Source organism: Drosophila elegans, unplaced genomic scaffold, assembly GCF_018152505.1.
Source record: "Drosophila elegans isolate 14027-0461.03 unplaced genomic scaffold, ASM1815250v1 contig_149, whole genome shotgun sequence".
Classification (NCBI taxonomy): domain Eukaryota; kingdom Metazoa; phylum Arthropoda; class Insecta; order Diptera; family Drosophilidae; genus Drosophila; species Drosophila elegans.
This window is the reverse complement of record NW_024545513.1, coordinates 16,826,908-16,843,146: the sequence shown is the minus strand read 5'-3', so window position 1 is coordinate 16,843,146 and position 16,239 is coordinate 16,826,908. Positions and strand designations below refer to the sequence as shown.

The 16,239-nt window shown below is 44.1% G+C and overlaps 1 protein-coding gene across 2 annotated transcripts in view; it reads right to left on the bottom strand.

The window, feature by feature from the left end:
- Positions 1–5,287: 5,287 nt before the first annotated feature.
- The window catches only part of LOC108137626, a 64,560-nt gene continuing 53,608 nt past the window's right edge, over positions 5,288–16,239 (bottom strand). For both annotated transcript variants that reach the window (XM_041709051.1, XM_041709048.1), the window contains exons 7-10: positions 11,043–14,469; positions 10,032–10,171; positions 9,149–9,965; positions 5,288–8,319 (exon numbers count right to left, since the gene is read on the bottom strand). In XM_041709051.1, the coding sequence (XP_041564985.1) occupies positions 6,180–8,319; positions 9,149–9,965; positions 10,032–10,171; positions 11,043–14,469 (6,524 nt within the window). In that variant the 3' untranslated portion in view covers positions 5,288–6,179. The remainder of the gene's footprint in view (positions 8,320–9,148; positions 9,966–10,031; positions 10,172–11,042; positions 14,470–16,239) is intronic.

Below are 16,239 nucleotides of genomic sequence, written 5' to 3'. Positions count from 1 at the left end.
ATCGCAATGCAAATGCGCAAAACTTAAGGAAAATATTTAAATTATTTTTGTAACACACTTTTTGCCTATACAAACTATATATATATATGTGCATATATATATAAATATATATGCAAACACCTGTAACCTGTATACAGTGACATTAGTCTACATTAATAGAGACCTTTTTTTTGTGAAAATATTGTGTATCGAAAAAATTGCTGAACTGCAATTCAAATCAAACTAAATCAAATATTTAATTAATTCTATTTATTAATACCTTTTTCACTCGGCGTATTATATTTATGTAGCGACCAACAACAACAACGAGAAAAACAGCAGCAACAAATTTAAGCATGACTTAAAAAAAAAAAAACCGGGCGAGGAAAGATCAAATTCCACGCGTGTTTATCAATTTGTGTGCACCGCGCACGGGGGGGTAAATAATTCTCAAAGTGCCTTATCATTAATATTATATATAAATTATATATACACAAAACACAAATTATGTATAGTCTTGTGAAAATGGAAAAGGAAACGCAGAGACAGAGTGCAAAAGGCATATTAATTATTTATTATTATTTTAAAGTCTATTTTATTTTACTTTCAATTTGATTTTACTCCTACTCCCCAACACTTGTTTTCGTACGAATTGATCAGAATGGAGAGTTACGGCAGCGTGCAAAGGATTAATAATTATACCTATATTTAACATAATTATATATTATACTGTTTTTTTGCTCTATTTAATTTTAAAAAAAATCCTAACTTAAAACCCCAGCTTTGGATATCATCATGATGATTATTATTATTATATATTTTTTTTAAACACGTTCTTCCCTTTGTACAACAATCAAAGAAAACAAAAAACTATGCCCCGCATGAAGCAAGTGTGGCCTTATCGGAATAAAACTTACACTTAACACATTTACCCAAGTCGTCTTCCTCCTAAGAAAAACATAGGTAAACTAAACTATATGTGGTGAACGATAATATGTAGAGTACTCTTGAATGATCGATAAACAAAGAAAAAAAGAAGGAAAATCAAGAAATGTAATGCCAGTTGAATTATACACTATTTATATTTACTTTGTTCGTTATTTATATAACCATATACAATAGTTTTTCATAGATATCCGCATTGGCAACAACAAATAAAAAATAAAAGCAAAATATAAAAAAAAGAAACATCGAAAAAGACAAAACAACAAATTAGAAATGAACACAATTGTACATGAATTTTGTTAATGCTGAAACATGCCTATTTATGCTTCCATTGCAACACCTTTGTGCGTATTTTTTATATAGTAAATTAAAGTGAAGTGAAAACAATTTAGTTTATGGCGAATTTTAAGTTATATAGCAATTAAACAAAAACGTTACAAAATAAATGAAAAAATCAATAAATCAGCTTCTTGTTTTTATTTTGAAAATGTAGTATGTAGTATTTCAGCAACAAGGTCTCTGCGCAGCCCTGCTTCCGATAACCGGGGGTTATCACTAATCTCACTCCTATCCGGACCGTCGACGTCGACTCGATGCAGTGACGTCGCCTCATCCGACTTTTAGGAGGTTCTATATGTATACGTCGGTACGTCGGTCTTTCTGGCCCGGCAGCACGAAAGCTTTCTTCTTCTGCTTCTTCGGTTTTGGGGTCCACGGATGGAACGGATGTGGCGCTACTTTAGCACTCTATGTGCAGTGCGATAAACCACTGATTGCTTTATCTGGCCAAATGACTTCCGAAATTTTGATAAGAGCTTGAAGAGATTTTGATTAGGTATAACACTAGTCAGACTTTTTTTTCCGGTTAACAGATATTTTTCCGTTTATCAGATTTTGTTTAGACTTGACTTGCTCTATCGATTACCTGCGGACTTAGTATATATTTGCAAAAAGTCCAAAATGTGATTTTTCACCAAAAGTCACGATTTGTTCGCCTAAGAGAACAATATTTTTGCTTGCAATGGCAAAATAAAAAAATTTTCCAATCATAGAATGTTATTCCTTGCTAAACACGTAGTTTAATTCCAAATCTATTGATATTCAAACATGGAAATTCTTGGTCCGTTTTAGAAAAAAGGTGATGTAACCCCTTTCAAAAAATTCAGAAATTCGCATAACATAATGTTTGTCAAAGAGGAGTGAGGATTATTTAAATGGGGCATCCGCTGCACAAAAACAGTCTTTTTTAAGACTTGCGGATTGTTTTGGCCAAGTTACAACAAAAGGACTCTTTGGAAATGCTTTATTTTTTTATTTCGTCAAAAAACCCAAAAATACCGTTTAAAAATCAGTTTTAGAAAAAAAAAAATTTGTTTCGATATAAAAAACGATTTTTTAAAGCCGTTTTCTTGAAAATGCCCAATTTTCGCATATTTGATAAGGGGGTACATCATCATTTTTTGCCAAAATTTGAAAACCTGGAAAAATTTTTGCTGTAAATGCCATTTGATTGGAAATTTTATGACGAATCCAACGATGCATGACACTCTAACTTCTGAGAATTATTTCCCAGACTTTTTATTCAAAAACTGATTTTTAAACGGTATTTTTGGGTTTTTGGCGAAATAAGAAAATAAAGCATTTCCAAAGAGTCTTTTTATTGTAAAATCGTTTCATGTTCATGATTTTTCGACCATATCAATGAAAATAATTGTCCAGTAATGGAATTTCATACCTTGTTTAACAATCAAAAGTCTTTAATAAATGTGATTTATAATGCCTAAATTAATACATGTTTATTCTGCAGAAATTTGCATGCCTCAAAACGGTAAAATAGTTTTTGAACTTTAACATAGGAAATGAAATCATCATCATATCAAGAGATTTTTAACCGTAAGAAATTATTAACAAAACCTACCTGTGGGACCTCAAACGATAATCACAACGTTAAAAGCTTATTACTCACATTACATTGTAAAACCACTTGAGACACAGAGAAAAAAACAAGAACATTTTGTTATACATTTCTTTTGTTTTATTTTTTTGTATTTGTTTTTATTTTTATTTTGTTTTGTTTGCTTTTTAATATGTTGTATTTAATTTTATATTATTATTTTTAAGCTTACAACTTAAGGCATAAAGTTACAACTAAAACTTAAGTGCTAAACATCATTATCATGTATCGATCATAATCAGCTCTAGCTCTTCGACTCGGCGCACATTACATGCATATACTCCACATAATATTGTTGTTTACTTTTCACTCCTCTCTCTTGTTATCTTGTTATCTCCATTTATAATTTGTGTTTATTGTTTTATTTATCATTATTATGCACTCAAAGACCGCCTATACTCGTAATTTTTTGTAATATTTTTTGTTTTTATCGATTTCCATACAACTATATCGATTTTGAATTGATACAACAGAGACAAAAATAAACGGTAAAATCAAAACAAAATAGTAGGTCCTTCAACATATTGAATTTTGAATTTGTTTTTTTTGTGATTTGCATAAATCATTTTCAGGGCACGCCTTGTTGTGCATACACGTTTTGTTTTTCTGCCGGCGTTTTGTGTAATTCGCCCAGCTATAAAATTCGGTTATTCATACAGTATTCATTTTATATATTTATATGTGTAGAAAGTGCACTCTCTATCGAGGATCGTCCATCGATCGGTGATCAATGATCGGTGATCAATGATCGGTGATCGGGTGGGGGCGAAGCAAGCTGTTTCGTTGTGTAGGCGGCTCCTCGAGTCCATGTCCCCAAGTCCGTTTGTCCAGTCCCGGCCGCTTTCGCCCCACCCCGACCCTTCTGCTCGAACCTCTGGCGCTGTTTTTTTTCCGTTAGTTATTATGCTGCCGTTTTACATACATTTATTATCATATATATATATACATATATGTATATACGTATATATATATATATATATATATATTTTGTAAAATTTTCTGTATATATAGAATTTGTTGCTTTATTTTTTATTTTATTTTAATTTATATATATATATATATATTTATAAAAAAAAATACGCTTCCTGCTCTTAACTAAAACGTTGCTGCACGCTCCTCGGCCAGAGTTGCGTTTCGGTTTTTCCATATCCGTTTCCGATTTATTTTCGGTTAACGGTTGCGAATATCTATAATTTATCTGCATCGTTAGCTTGTACATATATTTATATATTTATATATATATATATCGTTCGTTTATCTTTTAATATTTTACAATTTTTTGTTTTGTTGAATAAGTCTTAGCGTTTGTTGTTTACTTTATATATATATATATATATTTACTATATAGATTTTGTTTCGTTTTTTAGTTTCATTATGTATTAAAAATATTGAATTTTTTTTTTGTTTTCACGCTTTTCAATTGGTTTCACACGTTTGCTTTGTGTTTGCATATAAAAAAAAAATAAGTTAAAAAAAACGAATTAAACAGTAAAGTAGCTAAACACTAAAACTGTTTCGTAAGACATAAGTGTTTTATAAAAAAATATGCGTATGTATATCCCATATATTTATGTGTATTGGGCTTACTTTTATTTTACTTACATCAAAACTTTCATTAGCTTATCAATTAAACGTACATAATTCAATAGCGTTTGCTTAAGAAGAGAATAAAACACAATCATGCTCCATAAATTAGATCTTGCGTATAAAAATAGCAATTAAAAAAAAAAAAACGAATAATAGTAGTAGTAAATGTATTGATAAAATTGATTAAATGATGCTCATTAAAATTATGCGCAGTTTTTATGAAATTTACAAAAAGTCGTTTAAATAATGTGTTAAAGTGTTCTATAGATAATGTATATATATATATATTTACTTGTTTCTCGTTTTAATTGTTTTCCTTTGTTAAGATTTTGTTGTTTTTTTGTTTTTTGTTTTTTTGTTTTTCTAAGAACAGCCCAACAGTGTGTGTGTGTTTTTTTTTTATTATTATTATTTTGTTTACTCCTTATGCTCATAAGTGTATTGTATATATATGTGTGTGTGTGTGTGTGTGTGTGTGTTTGTGGTGTGATTTCGGTTTTTGTATATATCTATATTGATGTCACTACCATTCTCATTACGTTCCGACTCGGGGTGCTGAGGTTAGAGCTGTGTGAGGAGCAAGAGGAGCAAGAGGAGCAGGAGGAGGATGAACTGGAGGTGGTGATGCCACGAAAGGACCAAGACAAGGACAAGGACACACACAGATGACACAAGTACATACATATATTTATATAGGCGACAGAAAGGACACGAATGCTTATAAAGTTACGTGTATGTGTCACAAGATTCAAGAGGAAACAGCGGATTGGATTGATACTCTATAGCTTCAATCTATCAATCTTGAATGAACAGAACTTTCGCTTTCGTTATTCATTATTTACATTTCCAAATTTGCTTCTATAAATGTAGTGTTTTGACATGGTTTGAAATGGGAAGCACATCCAATCACCAGACACAATAGTTGATTTAAAGTGTTTTGAAAAAGTCTAAATAGCTCTTATTGAACACAACTTTAACTAGATGTTTCGTCAAGTCTCTGCCTGTCATCTCACTTTACCATCTCCTCTCTCTCTCTCTGCATCTCTCCTTCGATTTTCCGCTGGTTTGGTTATATCCTTCCTCCTTTTTGTTAAAGCCTTTTTTAGTTTTCGGTTTTTTACATATACATTTTTTTTGTTTGCTTAGCCAAGGCTTCTTGTTGTTGCTGCTGCTGTTGCTAGTGTTGTTGTTGGTGTTGTTGTTGGTGTTGTTGCTGCTAATGTTGTTGCTAGTGTTGTTGTCAGTAGTAGCCCGGATTGCCGCCGGCAGCACTGCCCCCATTGCCTCCTGGATAATGCTCACTAGCATAGTAGAGATTCCTCTGTTGCTGTTGCTGCTGCTGCTGGTGAAGTTGCTGTTGCTGCTGATGAAGTTGCTGCTGGGACTGCAATGGCGGCGGCAGCACTGTGTTTTGGTAGAGTTGCTGCTGCTGCTGCTGCTGGCGATGCGGCGACTGTTGCTGCTGCTGCTGCTGCTGCTGCTGGACAAGATGCGGATGTGGTGGTGGTGCTGGTGGTGGTGGCTGTTGTTGTTGCTGTTGCTGTTGATGCTGAGAGTGTCGCCGGTAGCCAGGATAGCCGTAGACCACGCTCGTGCTGCTGCCGGGTGGAAGTGCTGCAGCTGCTGCTGCCGCTGCTGCTGCTGCTGCTGCTACTGCTATTGCTGCTGGCCGCAGGTGCGACGCCGACGCCGAGGACGACGCCGGCAGTCACAACTAATCTTCGTCGCTGAGGGCCTCGTACTTGGACGACAGCAGTGGCTTCGGTTCGCTGGCCGCCGCCACCGCCGACGCCGAAGCGTTCACAGCAGCCGCTGATCCCGATGATACGCCGCTATTGTGTCCTCCTCCTCCTCCGCCGCTGCCTCCACCGCCAACACTGCCAGGTCCACCACCGCCACCGGATCCACTGCCACCGCCGGGCACACCACCGGGTCCACCACCGCCACCCATTCCGCCCGAGCCACTACTGCCCACCACCAGCGACACTCCGCCACCGGCTCCTCCTACTCCTCCTCCGCCGCCGCCTCCTCCTCCGCCTGCGCCTCCTCCTCCACCGCCGCCGCCGCCGCCCAGTTCGCTGAGGGCATGCGCCGCCTTGGCCTTGGCACTCAGATGGCCGGGCACCGGTGGCACCGACTGGTGGGCGGCCAGTTGCAGCGGCTGCGGCGGCGGCAATCCGCCAGCGGCACTGGGCACAGTCAGGGCGCTGTAGGGAAAGGCATAGGTGCTGGGGACATAGGCCGACGGCGGTGCATGGTACGGCGAGTGGTGACTGTTGGCCCCCGAAACGGATACCGAAACGGAACCGCCGCCACCGACGCCGCCGCTGCCCGCCGAACGTCTGCCGCTGGCGTCCACCACCTCGTACTGATTGGGCGTCTTGCGTGAGACACTTATCTCCGGCGGCGGCGGCGGCGGTGGCTCCTTGCTTCTGTGCTGCAGCTCCAGGGCGGCGGCGGCGGCATGGGCCACATGAGCGGCATGGGCCACATGAGCGGCATGGACGGCGGCATGCGAGTGGGCGGCCACCAGATCGGCGGTCACTTCGTCGTCGGAACGAACCTCTACGCTGCCACGATTCTTGCCATAGCCAATGTCATCGCGCATCACCTCGGCGATGCGATTCTTGACATAGTTGTCAATGGTGCTGGCACCACCACCACCGCCTCCTCCTCCTCCTCCTCCGCCTCCCGAGCCGGGTGGTCCTCCTGCGCCGGATGCTCCTCCGCCGCCGCCGCCGCCGCCACCCGGCCCTCCACGTTGCTCCGGCGGCATGGGAACTAATGCACGACCCGGCGCCGGCAAGAAGTAATGGGCTGGTTCACCACCCGCTGCCGCCGCTGCTGCGCCCATCACCTGATGCATCATCATCTCGTGGGTGAATTTGCGCGGACTAACTGCCTGCGGCATGCGGATTATGTTGCGTCCATCTTCGCCGGGTGTATTGGATCTGCCGCCGCTGCCGCCGCCACTGGGGCCACCAGGTGCTCCGCCCGGACCGCCGCCACCGGCACCACCTGGTGCGGATCCGGAACCGCTGCCCGGCATTTGTGAATGATGTTGCTGTTGCTGCTGGACATGATGTTGCTGCTGTTGGGCATGATGTTGCTGCTGCTGCTGCTGCTGCTGCTGCGAATGGTGTTTGGCCTCCTCGGCCTTTTGCTGAAGTCGACGATTCTGCTTCCAGCGATCCGGTGGCAAAATGGACTGCGCCTCCTGCAGGTAAGCCATGAAGGGCGGCGTTGGCCGCAGATGCGGATTGGTGCCGTAGTCATTGGTGATTATCGAATCGGTTAGCTCGCCGAAGGTGATGCTCTTGGTGTGCGTCTGCTGGGGACTCGGAGCCGATCCGCCAGACTGCGAGGTTGGTGTTCTCAACTGACCATGCACCGATCTCGATTGCGACGACTGCGACGAGGGTGGTGGAGCTTGTTGCTGCTGTTGCTGTTGTTGCTGCTGCTGTTGCTGTTGGGCAACTGCTGCGGCTGCTGCTGCCGAGATGCGTTCCTGATCCAAATCAATGTTGATCACACTGGGCGATCCCGATGAACTGGGCTTGCCATTGTTCTCCGCCGAGAGCAGCGACACGGCGCCGCCTTCGTGCGGCTGGCGAAGATCGCGCAGGTAGAGCGAGGATCGGGTGCCGCCAGCGCCTCCCGCTCCGCCGGAACCGCGTGGCGGCGGCGGGGGGGCGTGGACGAAGGACGGGCGCGGGAACTCACGTCCCGGACCGGCGGTGGCGTCGTTGGTGCGATTGATCTCGTGCTTGATGATGGCGTCGATCAGACTCTGGGCACTCAGTTGGCCGGGTGCATCCTCGGGAGTGGGGCCGCCATGTGCCGCACGATAGTAACTGCGGGGGGAAATAAATTACAATTTGTTTTTAATTAATCGCATATGTTTGATATATTATATTTATAAATTCTAATATATACTTAAAATATATAAATTATAGCAACACTAACTAAATCGCACAAATATGAAAGTAAATATCGCACAAAAATATAAAATAAAGTAACACAAAACAATTCTCGTTTTAAAATTTAAAATGTATTTATTGAGAAAATGTTCTGTAGTTTTTATATTTTTGTTATGTCAAGTATATTTTAAAAAGAAAAGGTATTTAAAAATATGATAAAAATAATTGGAGTGAAATTCACTTTTAAATTATAAGCAAGATGTGCTTGATTCCAGTTGGTTTGTAATAAAAATATCATCGCAAAAATATAAACGTAAACTAATATATTGAACGTTGAAATTGGAAGCAAAAACGGAAGCCAAACAAAAGTGTCCTACAAAACAATGCTCTTGTTAAAATTAAAGAAATTACTTTCTTTTTTGGAATTTGTTCTGTAAGTTTAAGATTTTCTATGAGTCATGTATTATTTGTAAAAAATTAATTTTAATTTTAATTCCAGTTGCTTTGTAATAAAAATATGGTACATAAACGAAATGTCATAAAACATAATGGTTAGCAAAATATCAAATTCGTTTTACTAGTTTCCACATAAAATGTAATGTATACTTTATGTATGCATAGTTATAATCATATTTTGAAATAAAGCTTAAGATCAGCGGCGCTCTGCCGACACACGCCTATTATGACATGAGTTGCAGCCAACTGAATACCAAACTAGTTTTGTCATAATAAATATGTATATTAATACTTGTAAAACACTTACGGCTCTCGTTCGCGATCTGGAATGGAGCGTGGTGGTCCGGTCTCCGGCACCGGAGCGCGTATAAAGTGGCCGGGCGACGGACCGCCGCCTCCGGCGCCACCAGATGCAGTGCCCACACTGCCGGCGAACATGCGCTCCATGCGTCGACTGTCCCGCTCACGTTCTTCGACCACCACGCGCCGTTCGCGATCCTGTTCGCGGCGTTCCCGTTCCCGCTCACGTTCCCGCTCACGTTCTCGTTCCCTTTCCCGCTGCTCACGTTCTCGTTCACGCTCTCGCTCCCGCTCACGTTCCCTTTCCCGCTCACGATCTCGTTCGCGCATTCGCTCCTGACTCTGCAGCATCTCTCTGTCCCGCTCGAGGGCATGGTTATGCTGCTGCTGGGCCTGATGCTGTTGATGCTGCTGCTGCTGCTGTTGCTGCTGCTGTTGCTGTTGCTGCTGATGTTGCTGGCGTAGCGCCCGCTTGGCCTGATCCTGCAAATGGCGCTGCATATCGACCTGGGCGGCCACATTGAGACTGCGGTAGTGCTGCTGCTGCACCATCTGCTGCTGCACCATGGTGTGATGGTGATGCAGGGCCAGATCACGATACCGCTGATCGTGATGGGCGCTCGGTGGCGGTTGCTGCGGCACGCCCACCACAGCCAGTGTGGGCAGGGACGAGGGGCCATGCGGCGGCGGCGGCGGCGGACCAGCACCGAGCGGTGGCGGCGGCACTGTTGCACCCGGCGACTTGTCGTCCTTTTGCGACGGCACCGGCAACTGCGGCTGCTGCACGGCCACGTCCACAAACGAGGCCAAAGCATCGTGTCCGGCTGGTTGATAAAATGCCGACGTTACAAGGGACAAGGGACCACGTGGCGCACTCGATGCCAACTCACCTGGAGCATATTGATACGGTGGCGCTATGTGCATCCGACTTGGTGGCGGCGCTGCCGGCGATGGTGGCTTCGACCCAGTATTGTGCCGCTGGATGACGCCCTGCCGCTGCGGTGGCGGTGTGCGATGCGGACTTGGGGTGCTAAACAAAGTAAAAAAAAGGAGCACAATTAGTTTACGACTGGCTCATCAAAACCAAAGCTTAAAACTATTTTATAGAATAGTATTCATCGAGAAGGTTATCTTTAAGATAAGAAAAAAAAAAGTTTAATTTAATTATTTTTTTAATTTTTACTTATTTAAAAACTAAAAAAAATTATGTAGCTTTGTTGCCCCTAGGAAAAACACAACATTATACAAATTTAAAGAGAACAAAATGAAGAAAGTCTAGAAAAAAATTATTTTTTTGCAAGTTTTCATATTATGATTTACGTAAACTCCAGGAAACTCAACGTTTTGTTTTAAATATTATAAATATTATAAATATTATAAATATTATAAATATTATAAATATTATAAATATTATAAATATTATAAATATTATAAATATTATAAATATTATAAATATTATAAATATTATAAATATTATAAATATTATAAATATTATAAATATTATAAATATTTTTAATATTATAAATATTATAAATATTTTTAATATTATAAATATTATAAATATTTTTAATATTATAAATATTATAAATATTTTTAATATTATAAATATTATAAATATTTGTAATATTATAAATATTATAAATAATATTATAAATATTTTAAATATTATATAAACAGAAATTAATAAATAGAAATAAAATAATTAATTAATTAATTAATTTTACCACTATTTGTTAACTATATAGGCTAGCATTATATAAAGGAATATTCAAATAAGCAACTAAAAATGAGTCAAACTAGTTGGCTGAGGTCTTTTCGAATTAGTTTTTAACTATTTGCCATATTTCCACTAATTTAAACACTTTAAATAAAACCCAGCCACAAATTGCATTTGCACCCACCTGTTGGCATGATCTGCTGGCGATGCGCGACTGGAGTAATCCGTTCGTCCCCTGGGCGCCGGATCCTTGTCCCCGCCGTAGGCGAATCCCCCGGCGCTGCCCACACTGTTCCGCGGCGACGGCGACTCCTTGTCGGAGCCACCGCCTCCTCCGCCGCCGCCGCCACTGGCACTGCTGCCGCGTGACATGTTGCGCTGTTGCTGCTGCTGCTGTTGCTGCTGTTGTCCCTGCATTTGCTGCGACGTGATGTAGTCGTGCATCACTATTTGGCGCGTACTTAGGACCGGTGCCTGATCCACCACACCGCCAAACGAGGTACGGGCATAGGGTGAGACAACGCCCACGCCCACTCCATAGCCCTGGGGTGGTGGTGCCTGCGGCGATGATTGCTGCGGTGGCGGCGGCAACTGCTGATTGCCAACCAACTGCTGCTGCTGCTGCTGCTGCTGCTGCTGCTGGGCGGGACTATGGCGCTGTGAACTCTTGTAGAACTCGTAGGCCCGTTTGCTCTCCAAGTGATGCGGTGGCAAGTGCAACGGTGTGCCCTGCGTGATGGAGCCATGCTTGTTGCCGCCCACGGGTCCAACTGGGCTCGCGTTGACGCCACCGTCGGGCGTCGTCTGGCGCACATGACCCTCGAACTTGGGACTGAGCAGCGAGGAGGATGAGGAGGAGGCTGCTGCTGCTGCTGCTGCCGCAGCCGCCGCTGCTGCATGGACAATGATCTGCTGTTGGGCACTATTCGTGGGCGTGCCATGGGTGATGGAGCCGCTCTTCACCAGCATCTGTTGTTGTTGCTGCTGCTGTTGTTGTGCTGCTGCCGCTGCTGCTGCTGCTGCAGCCGCCTGTTGTTGCTGCTGTTGCTGTTGTTGCTGCTGCTGTTGCTGTTGCGAGGGTGAGTGTCCATGGCTGGGATGCAGATGATGAGACTGCTGGGGACTCAGCTTGGGCGGCGCCTTGGCCAAACCGCTGCGGACCGACGGCGGTTGTGCCGGCGGCGGTTGTCCCGCTCTGGGCGGCAATTGACCCTGACCCGAGATGGAAATGGGCACTGGACCCGGAACGGGCTGCAGATAAAGGGCACTGCCGGGCACACCGGGCAGCACAACGCCCGGCACGACGCCCACACCGCCGGCGGCCTTGAGCACGCCATGCGGCGGATTGGGATACAGATAGGAGTTGGGTGGTGCCGCCAGCGATGGGACGCCAACGGTGTCGCCGCGATACATGTTCGTGGAGCGTACAATATGCTTCATCGACATGCTGGGCGGTGGTGGGCCATGATGGCGATCGGTGGATGAAACGCCCGCACCCGCACCCGATCCCGATCCCGATCCGGATCCACTCGAACCACCGGTGTGCGGTGAATGGCCATCGCGCGGTGGCTTCTTGATGCTCAGATCCAAAGTTTGGGGTTCCGGTTCGGGCACCTGCAACTGCGAATGCTGCGGATGCTGGCCATGCGACGGATGCTGCTGTTGCGGATGCACCGGATGCTGGGCCAGCGATGGATGCACCGGATGCACTGAATGCACCGAATGCTGCGGCAACGGCGGTGGTGGTATCCCACGTTGCGGATGCGCCGCTGGCACATTGTAGATGATGGTTTCCTGCGGCGGCGTCGGCGTCGAGTGGCTGGACGCACTCTTTGACGAACCACTCGAACCCTTGACCACCGGCGTAATGGTGGCCTTGTCCACACCAACTCCGACTCCAACTCCAGCGGAGGCGGCATGGGCCATCAGCGCCGAATGACTGAGGGGTCCCACAACGCCCACGCCCACGCCCACGCCCAGGTGAGAATTAACCACCGATAAGGTGGCTAGGCTATCGCTGGTTCCATTGTTGCTGCCACTGTTGCCGGAGTTGCCAGCACTGGTGGTTGGCATGGGATGTGCCGGTGGCGGCTGCTGCTGCTGCTGCTGCACCACAGCTGCTGGCCGGGATGTTAGCTTCTGGACGGAGGTGCCATGTGGCAGGCCACTCGCTCCGCCAGACGATGGTGGTGCTGCTCCACCGGATTGTTGCTTTAGTATTCCCGCATCCTGGCGATATTCCCTCACAATGGTCAGCTCTTTGCGTTCCAGATTATTGACAGATTGCTGTTGCTGTTGCTGTTGTTGCTGCGACGGGGATTGGCTTTGTCCTGGGGCCTGGCCTTGTCCTTGGCTCTGACCTTGACCCTGACCTTGACCCTGACTTTGACCTTGACCCTGCCCTTGACCGCCTTTGTGTTGCGGTCCCTTGTGCTTCAGCGAACGCTCAATCACCGAGAACACACAATCCTGCACATTGTTGACCGCCTCGCGTCGCATACTGATCGGTCCATTCACCTGCTGACCAGGTGCTCCTCCTCCTCCGGGTGCTGTTGGTGCTCCTCCACCCGCCACCATATTTCCACCCGCCACCGGTGGCTGCAAACCCGACACATTATTGACATGCCCCACATGACCATGTCCGCCAGCAGCGTGACCATGGAACAGCACTTTCGGACTCTGTCGATTGGCCGGCGAATTCTCATTCTCCTCATCGGCCGTTTCCGTCGCCGATGAATCGTACTCCTCGCTGGTCTTTTGCTTCTTGGGCGCTTGTCCGGCGGCTGGTGGCAACAGGCGTTCATTATCACCGGCGGAAGACGTTTGTCCTCCCACCGCCGATCCCGCCTTGCTGCTCATCCGCGTGGGTGTGATTATCAGCGGCGTTGCATTGTTGTCTCCCCGCGGTGTCGATGGCTTCTGTTGTGGTGCTGGCGGTGGCTGTGGCTGTGTAAGTTGACCCGTTGATTGCTGTTGCTGCTGCTGCTGGAGATGCTGCTGCTGATGCTGCAATTGCTGTTGCTGTTGCTGCTGGAGATGCTGATGCTGCTGCTGCTGCTGCTGGAGATGCTGCTGCTGATGATGCTGTTTGACCATCGTTAGTGACTTGTGACGCTGCAAATTCTCTGGACTCTCCACGGATGCGGTATCGGAGCCACCCGGTTCGCGTTCGTCGCAGGAGGAGGTGCTGACATCCGTCTCATCGCCACCACTGCCACTGCCAGCGTTGCCAGCGTTGGAGCCGTCGGTGAGATTGAGCTGCGGATCCAGTTTGCGACGGATGCGCATCAGGCAGGCCGAACAGCAGCGTGTGGCATGCGGGGGTATTTGGAATTCGGCCATCACCGGATCACGCAACTCCGCAGCAAGTTCAAAGAGACGGGAGGGAATGTTCCGCAGGCGTTGGGCTCGATCCTTTGGATTGGGACATGTGGGCAGCGGACAGTTGGGATAACGACTGCGCACCGATTTGCATTGGCAGCTATTGCAGACACGCGCCCCCGTCGGTATTGTGTCGTCCGGAATGCCGTATTGCTGGCCACGCCCCTTTTTCAGTGGGCGGGTGCGGGGACACGCCTCCGCCTTGCACACAAAGCAGCTGGCCAGTTTGTCTGTAAAGTGCGAAAGGAACAAACATGCATAGGTTAGTGATTAGCCAAAAAATGTTTATATTATATATATTTAATCGTTCAACCAACCATAAGTATGTTTTATGTTTTGCATTTACAAAATTCAAGGATTTTAACTACTAAAACAAGTAGTTGGGAATTATAACAAACAATAGTTGAAAGTTCTGATTTGCTTGAGCTATTATTTTATTATAATATTTAGATTTACCCAAAATCTTGCAGCTTCTACAAAATTCGAATTTGCTTCATTTTATCTAAACAAAAATTTACAATAATTAATATTATATCATATTATTATTTTTTTTAATTGGTATGCATGTGATATTAGATAAGAAGTTGACCCAAAAAAAAGCGCCTAACTTAATAATTATTTTAAATTTAAATGAATTAAAAAATAAATGAAATTGTAATTTTATAACGATATTCATTCTGCATATTTCACGAAAGATATCTTAATTTATAATATTTGTATTTAACTTTAACCTTGTATAAATACTAAAAGAAAATAGCTCTCCATATTCTCAACACCAATATTTGGCTCAAAAAGCGATAGACAATTTTTGGTAGAGTGCAGGCAAAAGTTATGCAAACACATTAAAAAATGCGATTTAATTAAAGCAACTGGTCAGAAAAAGAGGGAAAATCTGGGAAGCAAGGGGAAGCAAGGGAAAGCAAGGGAAAGGGAAGACCGCTTTCATTAAGCCACTTAACAAATAATGAGCAGCAGCCAATTGAATATTTTAAAACGCCTCCCTCGCCCCCTCACCACCACAGTTCTCAGCACAAAAATAGCACAAGGAATACAAGGATGCGGCTCAGGACGATTGGGATTGGGACGATTGACATCGCAGGATAAGCAAAACATTGTGATCCCAGTAAAAAAAAAAATATGTATTAAAAATGAGCATCATTTTTAAAAAACTATAAAATTAACAATCTTGAAATAGTATTCCTTTTTTTTTTTTTAAAATACTTATGTATATTTACTTGGCTTATATTTGTTTTTAATCCCATTTAATCATATTTCAAGATATTCCCTCAAGTTGAAAATTCTTTATCACAGGAAACATCCCTGGCCAATAAAAAAAAAAAAAAAAGGTAAAGAAAAACCCGCCATCACCACCACCATCACACCCAAACCCACTACAAATCCTGAATCGGTGGCAATTTCTGTTTGTCTTAGTTTTTGTTTTGCCACTTTAATAATTTTACAATTTTAATGATGTGCAAATAAAGCGGAAAATGCGATGAGGGGGCAAACACAATTGCGGCATTTAGCCAAAATCAATGTAATTAAAATAAAGCACTCCACCAAAGGATGGGCGATGGGGGAGGAGGGGCAAAGTTGGATGGAGGGTGGTGAAATAAAGAATAATTGTAAGTAAAATCAATCGGCGTTTTGAATGTCAGAGAGAGAAAGAGACTGACTGACTGACTGACTGACTGACTGACTGACTGAATATCTGACTAACTGACTAACTGACTGTGTGCGGACCGTCCTTTCCCTCTGTCTACTTTCTCCCCTTGCCGCCACTTTCTCCAGGCTGCGTATTTTGCGAATCTCAGTGGAATATGAAAATACATCAAAGTAGCCGCCGCTCTCACAGCCAACCAGCCACCCACCCAACCATCCAAACATTTCACCCACTTCGCCCCATTTTATACGCTGTCCGAGTTGCAATAAAAAATTTGATGAGTAAAAATGCTTTTTGAGCGTTAAAATTTTAATAAGCCACTCATTTTAATTTTGAT